The sequence below is a fragment of the Phyllobates terribilis genome, unplaced genomic scaffold (genome assembly GCF_046119375.1).
Source record: "Phyllobates terribilis strain yellow unplaced genomic scaffold, ASM4611937v1 Scaffold_11__3_contigs__length_659146591, whole genome shotgun sequence".
NCBI lineage: Eukaryota > Metazoa > Chordata > Amphibia > Anura > Dendrobatidae > Phyllobates > Phyllobates terribilis.
In genome coordinates this window covers 536,058,676-536,071,617 of record NW_027362771.1, presented here as the reverse complement: position 1 = coordinate 536,071,617, position 12,942 = coordinate 536,058,676, and the positions used below count along the sequence as shown (strand labels likewise).

Here is a 12,942-nt window from a genome sequence, read left to right as displayed (position 1 = left end):
CCCCGCACACTCGCAGACACACGCACAGACACCCCGCACACACTCGCAGACACACGCACAGACACCCACACACACCAATCATGACGGGCTGATCGTCTGGGAGGTGAGGCTGACCTGTGCGGCCGTGGGAAAGTTCATGTGAGTTCATGCAATGCAGTCAAGCATGAACTCACGTGAACCCTCTGAGGGCACCGCGGCTACTTCAAATGAACAGCTGATCAGCATCACCTGATACCTCAGCTGTTCATTTGAAATAACCGGCGGGAAAGCGCAGCACAGAACGGGAAAGCCGGCGGTGAAGTCTTTTCACTGCCGGCTTCCCCGCCCGGGTCCTTCGCTCCCCGCTCCTTGGTGCTGCGCTCCCCGCCCGGTCCTAACTTACGATCGGGATGGGAGGTGGCGAGGGGAGCGGAGGATTGGGGTGGGAGGCTGCGGGGAAGCAGTATGGGGCTGTGTGATTGTTTAAAAGTCGGCAGCTTTTTACCGCCCGCCGGCTTTTAAACGATCAGGAGAATTCTCCCACGCTGGGATGGCATTCTGATGACAGGCTGGATCTCAGCTGAGCGCTGCCATCCAGCTTGTCATACTTCAGAGACACTGCAGAGCGCAGGCATTATGGGAACTTCCGATTCCGGTATTCGATATTGTAAAAGTATCGGAATTAAGTATCGGAATTCTGATACTGCGAATATCGGCCGATACCCGATATTTCAGTATCGGAATGCTCAACACTATTAAATATATTCATGAAATACACACCATGCCAGGAAAACAATGTTTTTGCATTTTGTAGTTGTTTTATGTAGAATATAAGACTTTCGGTCTTTCTATGAGCTTGGTTGAGACTTCTACATCTGCACATCGTATACTTATGCCAGTGTCGGACTGGGGTGCCAAGGACCCACCAGTGACATCAATTCAAGGCCCCCACTTTTCAGCTATATGCAAATATGACTTTATCCTCATTCACAAATTTCTATAGCAATAAACTGGGTCGATTGCTAAAGAAATAAGATGCTGCCTTTGTCTGTATATGGTGAATTAAGTGTACTGTGCCAGGTACTGCTCATATAAGAGGGTGGTGGCCCACCTAAGGATTCTCCTGTTCTCCTGTGGGCAGTCCGAGCTTGAGTTATGTCACTGAGAAGTCAGTCCTTAACATGAAACATAGCCCAGGGATGGACACAGCACAGAGAGAACAGTATTTGGACCCCATGAACTCCATTAGTGTATAACCAGAGTCCCCATATAAGATATCTAATCCCTGTATAAAGGTTCCTTAAGCTGACCGTTACTTTGCTGGCTCCACGCTATCTGTTTGTCAAGTTTCCCCTTCCAGAAAAGATCAAGACCAGATCTTCAGTTACAGGCCTCTGGGGCCTGACACACCCGGACCACACTTTGTAGATATTCAACCCAATCTGTTAACAGCATTTTTTCACCATCAAGCACATTGGACATCACTGAACCCAATAAGAACGATACATATTTGTTGACTGGAAACTATAGTACTGCTTTGAGTGTCCATATTGGTATCTGTCTGATCTTGCCGACTACTTTTGACAACTCATCAGTAATTGTGTGCAATGAAATGTGTTAGACTAGTCATGTATGTGTGATAGAGACAAAAGAGCCTCTAAGGCTGCGTGCACACGATGCGTTTTTCATGCGTTTATGCTGCAGAATTTCCGCAGCGGAAACGCATCAAAAACGCATGGTAATCCGCACCCCATTGTCCCCAATGGCATTCCGCAATGTCAATGCACATACTGCGGATTTTTCCGCAGCGTTTCTGCAGCGCAAATAAATCCGCAGCATGTTCATTAATTTTGCGGAAGCGCCGTCATTGACTTGCATTGAGACGCATAATATCCGCGTCTGTACATTTGTACAAGTGGATTTTATGCGTCTCTATGTGCGGATGGTACCCAGTTCTGGAGGAGAGAAGACTCTCATCCAGACCTGGGTACCATTGTACCTGTAAAAAAAAGAATAAAATAAAAAATAAAGTTTATATTCACCTGTCCGGCAGCCCCTGCAGCGCTTCTCCTTCCAGGACCTGAGATGACATCGCGGTCATGTGACCGCAGGCTGTCTCGCGATGTGCCGGCAACCAGGAAGAAGCCAGGACGAGCGCGACAGCACACGCGGCGGGGGATCGGGGGTAAGTATAGCTTTATTTTTTTTATTTTTAAGGTCACACTGTATAAATCCATGCCATTTGCATGGATTTATACAGTGTGACCTAGTTGTCAAGCACTTTCCAAGTGATGCTATCGCCTGGAAAGTGCTTGTCAGTCCGCATGCGGAAACACATGCGTTAACGCATGTGGATACGCATGTGAATCCGCATGTATTCCGCATGTATTCTGCAGGAAAAACGCATGCACAATCTGCATGCGTTTTTTCTGCCAGGGAGATGCAGAAATGCTGCAGAAATTTTCTGCTTCATTTCTGCATCGTGGGCACAAAGCCTAAGAGGATTATTACAGGATGCTTCAAAGATAGAGAAAGATTGCCATCTGCTGGTCAGGCACAGTCATGCGGAACCGAGATGTACAAGAGAAGTTGAAGGGGAAGCAGATTTAGACGCTGGACCCAGTCAGGTGACTTCCAGGAAGGAGTTCCAAGGTACAAGAGGCCAGCGCGTCAAGCCTGAGGGGTTTTTGGCGCCAATCAACAGAGAGGAGCAGACGTGCTCCCTGCGTGTTGAGAAGCCCCACGTGGCAGGCCTAAGCCGGAGGCCTGCGAGGTGCCACAGCCGGGCGCCGGTGGATGAGCTCCGGATCCCTCACAGATGTGACCCGAATGCTGTGCCTACGGAGGAGAGTCGGAACCTGCTTGCGGTGCCGAGTGAGTTTGCGGAACCCGATGTCGCCTGCCGGTTGAGAGACTGCCTCCAACGGCCAGGAAGAGAGGAGTTGGGAGACTGCTGAGCCAGGAAAGTCATGCCAGTGAAAGCAGAAGAGCCGCATACGTGAACAGGGCCGTCACTTCTACTGTTCACTCACGGTACCGGGGCCAGTTGGGTTTAGGTACTCAGGTTGGGAGGGGAACAGTTGGGGTGGAAGAAGCTAAACTTGCTTTAATTGATTTTGTCCGGAAAAGACTTTCGGCCTAGCGGGAATAACCGGTGACCCCCGCTAGGGCCATATACAGAGATAAAGAACTGACGTGGTGACTCCCTGGCTGGGTGCACCACATTACTTTGAGAGACTTCGTATTTTGCTAATATTTCAAATTACCGTTCAATACCCTTGTTGTTGTCCCCTTGTTCAGAATACCTGTTATATATATAAATTGTTTATAATCATCTCCGACTGCCCTTGCCTTGTGTCTCTGTGCGTTGCATTCCGGCACCTGCATTACATATGTGCAACCTAGTAATTAACTGGAAACTGCTATAAAGGGGGCAGGGGTCACCATATCTACTGGGCTCCTGTGCATCTGCACAAGTTCCACATCACATGTGGTATATCCGTCTCCAGATATATCCCAAGCATGGAATATCCCACCATATTGACCTGAATCAGTTATCAAAAGAACATGACATACTAGAATAATGTGGCTATTTCAGTATGTCGTTATCAAGGACCACAAGGCCTAAAGGAGAATGTTTGATTAGACAACCTATACATAATTATACGTCGTATTGAAACATCTTGAACTAACAGGAATGGATGGTTTCTGCTTAATTTCTGTTAAACAAAGCAAGACGGAGACCATCAGCTCGATGCCTTTTGATGCCATATTTGCCTACAGTCTGTGATTATATTGGGATTTTCTTACAGTTTTGGCCTCGAGACACCCCCTTCCTAAAAGCCTCCATAAACCTGAGATGGCTGTCAGATGAATAAGCGCTCGGCCGATAGCTATCTCTCATGGCTGTCCCATACACATGAACACAACACTTAGCTCAGTAGAGCGTTCTTGTGATCTCTATGGGGAGAGTGAAGTAAGCCACTGCCAGCATACTCTGGTGACATTGTATCTACCTTGGAAATAATAGGATCAGTAGTTGAGTTCACATTGCCAGATCCTATTCTCCCCTTACATAATCTGTAGGAAGGTTCCCATACACAATAGGTGGTTCACTAGTCACACCAAAATCACCAGAATTGGCCAACTGTAAAGGGGTTGCACCAACTTGAAAAGTTATAACTTTTCAATCACTGGAGTTCGACCACCGGGATGCCCACCGATCACAGAACAGGACACTTTATTCATTCTCTATGGGACCACTATGTACTTACCTATCCCCGGCAGTCCCATAGACACTGAATAGAGCAGAGGTGGATGCATGCCTGACCTACAGTATGCTCTATTCTCACAGAACTCTTCAGAGACCCATTCTCAGGTTTGGTGGCTATCCAATCAGTTGGACCCCCTACGAATAGGGAATAACTTTCCATCTTGGTACAACCCCTTTAATCTAAAGTGTACGGGAGCCTTTATTGTAATTGTATTATGCTCTTCTGCCTAGGCACGTCTGAATTATCACACACTGAAATGCGAATCGAGGAGCTGAGACACCACTATCGGATAGAGCGGGCCGTGTCGGAAGGAGCAGAGAATGCCCTGAGGATGCTGGGAGGTGTCAAGGCTCAGGACAAGAGTGCGGTCAATGAGGTATGAATAAAAGACATTTTATTGAAATAGTTCCTGCAAACAATTAAATGGTTGACCACAAAAGTAGCTTCCATTAAGTTCAGAACCACCAACTCGACTGCAGTGGGCCTGAGTTTAATGAGCCATACTGGAGCAATTACTTTTCATGTGGTCTCTCCTCCCATATATTTTCGGTTGTACATGCCTTTTGCTGCTACTATATAGTGTCGCTGAGAAAATATTACATCGCCAGACTAAAAACCACACATAAGAGAGAAAAAGGGTAAGCTCAACCTCATAAGTCATATTTAGATATGGCACGTAGTTCATTCCTATGATGATATCATTCATAGTCCTTGAAGTAGAACCCAGACCCCATATATATTGTACAGGGTAATTCACTTGCTACTTTACTCGGAAAAATTGCTGTAACGTCTAAAAGAGACGATCTATCATACTGAAGTTTGGACTGTACATACCTTGTTTCATGAGAAACTGATGTTTTAAAGCAGGTGTTGAAAATGTCCACCGTTCGCATCCAAGCACGCCTGCACATGCCTTTCCAAATTGTTGAATGTATTCCATAGGAAGTCTGGGGTCATAGCCTGAATTTCTCGCTGTATGTTCTCCTGGAGTGCCTATAATGTTCGAGGCCTGTTACTGTATACCTGACCCTTCAAATGGCCCCAAAGGAGAATATCTGGCGGTGACTCTGTATGGGTGAACACGACCTTTCTTGGCCGCTCGTTGACATGTAGAATACGACATGCCTGTCTTCTGGGAAAGCCTGTGCAACGATTTACGTGGAGATGCCAGAAGTTGCTGTTTCACATCTTGAATTGCTTCCCCAGATATTTCCAGACATCCTCCATCACGCCTATCCAGTAATGTTCCTGATTGTTCCAGCTTATTCACCTATGACAGAATTTCACAGTTTGGACAGCAGATTTCGACCTCCAAACTTCATTAGAAATGCACTTCGTTAAGGACTCAGTTTTCCAATAAGTTTTCACATTGAAAACAAGCTCGTCCAAAGTGTATCAATACATTTTTAAGAAATGAAGAAGGAATTTGGCAGGAGTGAGCTGCAAGCACCACACATAAACTACCATCGCGCAGAAAGGCGTGCAGCACGTCTATCTCATAGTGGAGGCGACCGGCTGGGCGACAAGTCAGAGGGACCACTCAGCGCGAGGATGCTTCTCATCGCTGTCGCTGAGGTTCATTGCCCTCTCATTTCTCAGGAACCAAAGTATGTACGGTCGACCGTCTTTTAGACGTTACAGCAATTTTTCCGGATAAAGTAGCAAGTGGATCACCCTGTATGAGGCTGTAATTATGGAAAATGTCAATTTAATCTTGACAGTACTTAAAGAAGACCGGTCGCCAGGTCCAAAGTTTGCGTTTTTGGTTTTATTTTGCTCACCTAGTATGCCGTTTTTTGTTGTTGTTGTTCTTTTTTTAATATCCACCATGGGGCATTTTATTTACTGCTAATTTGTATGGTCTTTACCAATGGGGTGTATGTGTACTCCCGTCACTGTAGTGTAGTCTGATGTAGAAAAACAATATTTCTACCAAGCTCTTCAACAAAGCGCTTCAGGACAGCTCTGCTATTCTACAAGGCAGCCAGGAGAATATGAATGCACTTTTTATACGACTTCATCATGCATAACTCAAGATCCTTTTGATATATAGGGTCTTATATTTAGGGCTAAATAGATTGTAAAGTAACTTTGTAAATCATTGCTTTACTTACGCTGAACTGATCCTGAGTTACAGCCGGCCTTATAATCCAGAGCTGCACTCACAATCCTTCTGCTTACAACTGGAACCAATTGTATTTAGACACACACGTGCCTAGGAGCTTAGCTGAGCTTGTACAATGTCATGCGATGCATTCCCGGAGAATTAGCTTTTTTTAACATCAGATAATTGTACAGTGTTTGGGCAAAGCTCCAAAATTACTAAACAACAAAAAAAGCTTTGTGAAGACACTGAACATGTAAAGGTTGCTGGGAGTTGCAAGCTCAGCTACCAAGAGAATTGTAAATGCAACACTCAATGAGAAATGGCAACCAATAAGGATATGCCAGGAGTGCTAGACCAATAGTCTAACTTCTGTAACTCTCAGCTGCCTTCTTCCTTTTTTTTTCTAAGTATCTTCATGGTTGACCATTGACTATGGTGGGCCGATCATGTTGCCCATTATAAAGTCACGCATTTCTTTTCTAGTGCCGATGCCTCAACATTCTAACAAATGGCCGGGAATACAACCCTGCTGATTGGATATGGGGCCATATTTCACCCATGTCTTTACTGTGGTTAAACCACACTAATATCTTCTCTGGTCACTAGGTGCAGGCTCGCCTTGTGGAGTCTCGGCAAAGACTGGATCTCTTGACACAGTCGCTACAGAGGTGTCTTGAGGACCTACCTCATGACCACCCTAAGAGATGTCTCCTGCGAGAAGAGATGGCCATGTGTGTTTCTCCAACAAGACTGGGTGCTCCATCACCGGCCTCTCCATACAGCACCCTCTCTAAATCTGCACCTCTCACAGGTAACTGGAGGACTTCCTATTTGTACAGTGATGGTTTCATAAGAATATTTTACAATAAACCAAATATGAGATTTGTTGTGGAGTAGTTGTCACGCACAGTGTGGGAAAAACTAAGTGCAACACGAAGGGATGAGGGGAAGGAAGCCCAGACACTAGGGAAAGGGGGAGTGGAGACCCCTAAGCAGATCTACCCTACCGTCCCTATATTGGTTCCACACCAATCGCCGAGCAGGAAACCTGCCTACCCTACCTTCCCTATATTGGTTCCACACCAATCGCCGAGCAGGAAACCTAAGCCCTGTATATCCCTAGAGCTAGGCCTTTGATAGGGAGGGGGAGTGAGCACTGGTCAGTCCCCACTATAATCTAAAGACCACAATGGAGACAAACAAAGGGGGAAACTTTGCTTGAACAGACACTAGAGAGATAACACCAAACATCCTCCAAGGGCACCAGAGAGGAAGCTAGCCGACTGCTATAGCTCCAAGCCTTCACAAGGGAAAATGTGACTATCACCGGCGTCTCCCTGAAGCAGACTGAGAGCTTATAAACACCCTGACCAGGGAGTGTCAATCAGAGCAGGAGGGAGGTTGCCGCTGGGTCCAAAAGTCAGAAGGATTAAGAAGGCATCTGCAATGCCAAATGCAGTGCCCTTCTGCAGCTAGATGTAGAGTGACTGTCTGTTACATCTGACACACCTGTGACAGTAGTATACTCAGAGAACCAGAAATCGAGGGACTAATATTAAAGGGGACCTGTTATAAATATGTAATTTTTTTACCTGGTGTAAATGCTGCTGTTCTCCTGAATCCGGCATTGTTTTTCTTTTGTTCCTGCACCTCTCCATTCCTGAGATAGGGCCTTCTCTCCTCTTCCCTATATGCAAATCTAGTTTTGTTTGCCAACTGGGCGTCAGGATGACTCCCATAGATAATCTGAGGACCACGCCCACTTAGCTAGAAAATTTTGATTTATGTACTGAGAAGAGGAGGTTATACTGTATCTCAGGATCAGAGAGGCGTAGGAACACAAGAAAAACAACAGATTAAGGAGAACAACAGGGTTTACAAAAAGGTTTGCAAAAATAAATGACATATTTATGGCAAATGACAGGTCCTGTTTAAAGGGGTTGTATATAGATTTAAAAGATTTTAGGCGAACTGCACAGTTTCCCAGAAGTCAAAGGTAATCTATACTATGGGAGATATTACACTGGTCATGCTGTATTACTATCGTACACAGATAGCAGTTGAATGCGGATTTCAGCCGTGTTTTTCTACTTTTATCCAACAGGAAAATAACTATTATTTACAACATGAGCAAAAAACAAGAACATTTGATGCAATGCTTCAGTCTAAGTGACAGAATAAAAAATGGCTATGTCACTATGTATGTCTTTACATTTTTTCTCAGGGGTACTACAGGTCCGGCTCTTGGGGTGCACAGACCTTTTAGAGACAGTCCCAGGACGTACAAAAAGTTCTCCTGTCTGGTTACCTGGAAATAATCCCCTAGAAGGTAGGACACTGAAAGCGAGAACATCACGGAGCATGTACTCACGATCAACCAGCCTGAGCCGTAGTGAGGATTTCTCCAGTAAGTATCAAGCACTTTGATTATTTTTACATATTTTACATATGTATACGTGAGTGTGTTGCATGTTCGCTGTGTGATCGGCAGCCTGTTTAGATTACACAGTTATCATTCAATGGGTGCTTTAAGGGTTCAAGTGGTTAGAGGAAACTCATAGGTCTCTTTTATCACCCAATGGCCCCCCAATCGAAATAATGGTGTTCTCATGATGTACATACTGAAGTCCGCAGTATCTGCCATGGTGGTCTTCCCACAAGACACTGCCAACCTGTGGCAGGACTTCATACAAGATTGATAATTTTACAATATACTGCAATACAGAAATATCAATGTGTATTGTACAAGTGATTAAGTAATTACAGGTTCAAGTCCCCAAGGGGGACTAATAAAAAAAATATGTAAATATAGTTCAAAAGGTTTTTTTTTTATATAAAAAAAGTCCCTAAAAGTTAAAGTCACATCCCTATCTCATTCTGAAAATAAATAAATTAATTAATTAATTAAAAAAGGAAGAATATTTGGTATCGCTGCATCCAAGTCCAATTTTTCGAAATGTAAAATAATATTTTCCGTGCGGTGAAAAACTAAGCCCGAACAACAATTGTGAAACTGGGAGATATTTTTTAACCATTTAATTTGACATAAAAAATTGTTTCCCCAATGTTAAGTACATTATATGGTAAAGTGAAAGGGCTCATTGCAAACTACAACTCGTGCAGCAAAAAAAAACAATTTCATATGGCTATGTTGGCGGAATAGAAAAAAAGTGGTTACTTTTGGAAGGATGGGGAGTATAAAAAGAGAACATAGCAAAAACTGGGAAGAAATAACTGTGAATGTACTGGATTTACATTATTGTCCCCTGCTCTATCTATTGTCAGTGTCATAAGCATTTGATTACGGGAATAGCTGAAGCCCCCCATACTGCTAGTCTAGGTCTTCACACCTATATAGTCTTACTTTTGGCCATTGTTTAGGATACTCGACAATTTAAAAGGTTTCCTCTAAAAATGTCTGACATGTTCTGTATTGAAGGTCACCTGATATGGGATGAAGATATTATGGTGGGGGTATTATTTTATTATTTGCTCTCTTCATTGTAGTATTCACAGATGCATACAGCATTTATAGATTGTATCCATTCGGCATACCTCTATACAGTTGTTAACACTGTCCTGCATTGATTGTGCCCCTTAGATGAGATCAGCGTTGTCTTACGTCTGGATAATGTGGTGGTCGGGCAGACTTCTTGGAAGACAGAAGGACGAGACACGTGGGATCAAGTGTTCAAGCTACAACTGGAGAGGGTGAGCATAACCAATATATTATGGCAGTAGGGACCTTACACCATTATATTATGGCAGTAGGGACCTTACACCATTATATTATGGAAGTAGGGACCTTACAGACATGTGGATCCAAAGTATTATAGTCATTGGATCAGTCAGATACTTCTTAATCCAAAACAAAAGTGCTTGTATCATAGATGTAGACATTGTGGCTGCTATATAGTGTGTGGTGAAGGGGCTTAAAACAGGTAAGCTTTACATCTCTTCCCCATTTGTGACAAGAAGGTCACACCATTTACCTTCCACACAGAATGGGCAAGATGGTGTAAACAAGGACACACACCTTCTGGCCTTTATCTCCTTTTATCCTACTTCTTATGGACCTTAATGGGTATAAAAACCACTGAGGACATTTTTTTAGTTATAGGCATGCATTTTTGGTTAAAAAAAAAAACATTTTAGCAATAAGGTTTCATTAAAAAATGTGTATAATTTAACTTCTACAGCCTCTAAATATCACAGTACATTTAGCTTCTACAGCCCTATGCATCACAGTGCATTTGGCTTCTACAGCCTATATGTATCACAGTTCATTTGGCTTCTACAGCCTCTATGCATCACTGTACATTTGGCTTCTACAGCCTCTATGCAGCATGGTACATTTGGCTTCTACAGCCTCTATGCAGCACAGTACATTTGGCTTCTACAGCCTCTTTGTATAACAGTACATTTGGCTTCTACAGCCTCTATGCATCATGGTACATTTGTCTTCTACAGCCTCTAAGTATCACAGTACATTTGGCTTCTACAGCCTCTATGTATCACAGTGCATTTGGCTTCTACAGCCTTTATTCATCACAGTACATTTGGCTTCTACAGCCTCTAAGTATCACAGTACATTTGGCTTCTACAGCCTCTACGCATCATAGTACATTTGACTTCTACAGCCTCTAAGTATTGCAGTACATTTGACTTCTACAGCCTCTATGTATCACAGTGCATTTGGCTTCTACAGTCTGTACGTATAACAGTACATTTGTCTTCTATAGCTTCTACAGTATGTATCACAGTATATTTGGCTCCTACAGCCTGTATATATCACAGTACATTTATCTTCTACAGCCTCTTTGTATCACAGTGCATTTGTCTTCTACAGCCTCTTTGCATCACAGTACATTTGGATTCTGCAGCCTCTATGTATCACAGTACATGTCAGGCTGCAGAATGAGTTCACAGTAAATCCATCAGTGAGCACTTTTAACAAGAACTCTCTTATTTTGACCCATCATCTGAGCTGATTTCTGATTAAATCAAAGTTCAACTTACAACTGGTCCTAAATCAGCTTAGAAGATGGTCCTGGAGAAGAGAAATAAGGGTTACAGATGAGCCATTAGACGAGCTCTCGGAAGGATTCACTGGCAACTCAGGTTTGTTATCTTCTTTTGAAGGGAGAAAAGAGTAAAAGGGCATCTGAAGTGTTAAGCAATCGAAGACCAACTTTAGTGGTCTCTGATCAATGCCTAATGCACAAGGTTGTGATCTTGCTCTAAAGACAGTCCCCTTAGGGACCGCCATAAAAACACTATGCAGTGGCCGATACAGGATTTTAAAGGGATAAGTTGATGACATGAGCCAGAGGGTAGTACGTTTTATTTTATGGATCCTACTCGTCTTTATGTACACCCCACCCTCATACATAGTGTGGGGCAACGAGGAGAGACTGTAAGGACACTGTATGGTCAACCAGTAATGTCAGAGTATGGTCTCACCAAAACTTCTAAATCCACAGATATCACCTGGTCTGAAGACCCCAGTATCAGGGGTCCAACAGTGAACCTTAACTAACAGTGTACACAGTACTGTACTGATTATCGCATGTGTATATATATATATCCTCTTTGTGTTCACAGTCCCGAGAGCTGCAGGTCTCTGTGTACCGTAGAGATTTCCGTTCACTTTGTGCCATCAAATATGTGAAACTAGAAGAATTTCTGGACGACCAAAGGAAAGAAACGTATCTGGAGCTGGAACCCCAAGGAACCCTCCTATGTGAGGTAACCTACAAGTATATACTGATCCTGACTGTTCCCGACTCAGTGTCGGCTCAAAGATTATATCTGGAAAGTGTGGTCCTTACATCCAAATCTGAAACAAATTGTCCTACTATGCTACATGAGCTCATGTAAGCTGTTCGGTACATATCTGAACACTAAGGATTAGCGGACCCGTGGAAGTTTAGGATCTGATTCCTGAACTTGAACCAGAACCCGAACCCCATTGAAAACAATGGGGACCCGAACCATTGAGCTAGAAAATTCTCTCTCTCCTCCAGGATTTTCCCCGGAACTCCGAACATTGCAATGGACTTCCGGGAGAAGTCCATGTTCGGCATTTAGCACTGGACCCTAACTGTCCGGTACGAACCCCGAACGTTTAAGTTTGGGTTCGCTCATCTCTACTGAAGACATGCTTGCTGACTGCATTTACTGATCAGCATAATTATGAATGCAGCTCTGGACTATGTGACCACCCATGACTAAGGTTGATGGTGCTAAGCAGTTGCGTAGCTATAGGGGTCACGGCAGTCACAGACCCACCTTGTGCCTCATCTGTCAGTGAAGTTAGCAATTGGGGCTCTTAATTCCCCTTAGGTGAAACTACCCAGCTCTAGTTACCTTAGTAAATCCTTCATTTACTCACCCTTTTCACTCTGGGGTTGCATCCTCTTAAGCTTTGCTTAAAAGAGCCGAGCCCAAGACCCAGGCCAGCGTATTGGTGTCAGGGACGAGTGGGGCAGCAAATTTTCCGAATGTCTAGATTTAGATAGGCTGTGGTCTGTGTTATTGGGTTTTGGGATTTGACTGAGGGTTTTATCTAAGGGGTAAGAT

The 12,942-nt window shown here is 43.9% G+C and overlaps 1 protein-coding gene across 2 annotated transcripts in view; it reads left to right on the top strand.

Annotated features, from left to right (window-relative positions):
• LOC141166801 (serine/threonine-protein kinase N1-like) overlaps nucleotides 1–12,942 on the top strand; it is a 121,555-nt gene that overhangs the window by 55,369 nt on the left and 53,244 nt on the right. For both annotated transcript variants that reach the window (XM_073653844.1, XM_073653845.1), the window contains exons 5-9: nucleotides 4,484–4,629; nucleotides 6,967–7,171; nucleotides 8,585–8,767; nucleotides 9,962–10,071; nucleotides 11,965–12,108. In XM_073653844.1, the coding sequence (XP_073509945.1) occupies nucleotides 4,484–4,629; nucleotides 6,967–7,171; nucleotides 8,585–8,767; nucleotides 9,962–10,071; nucleotides 11,965–12,108 (788 nt within the window). The remainder of the gene's footprint in view (nucleotides 1–4,483; nucleotides 4,630–6,966; nucleotides 7,172–8,584; nucleotides 8,768–9,961; nucleotides 10,072–11,964; nucleotides 12,109–12,942) is intronic.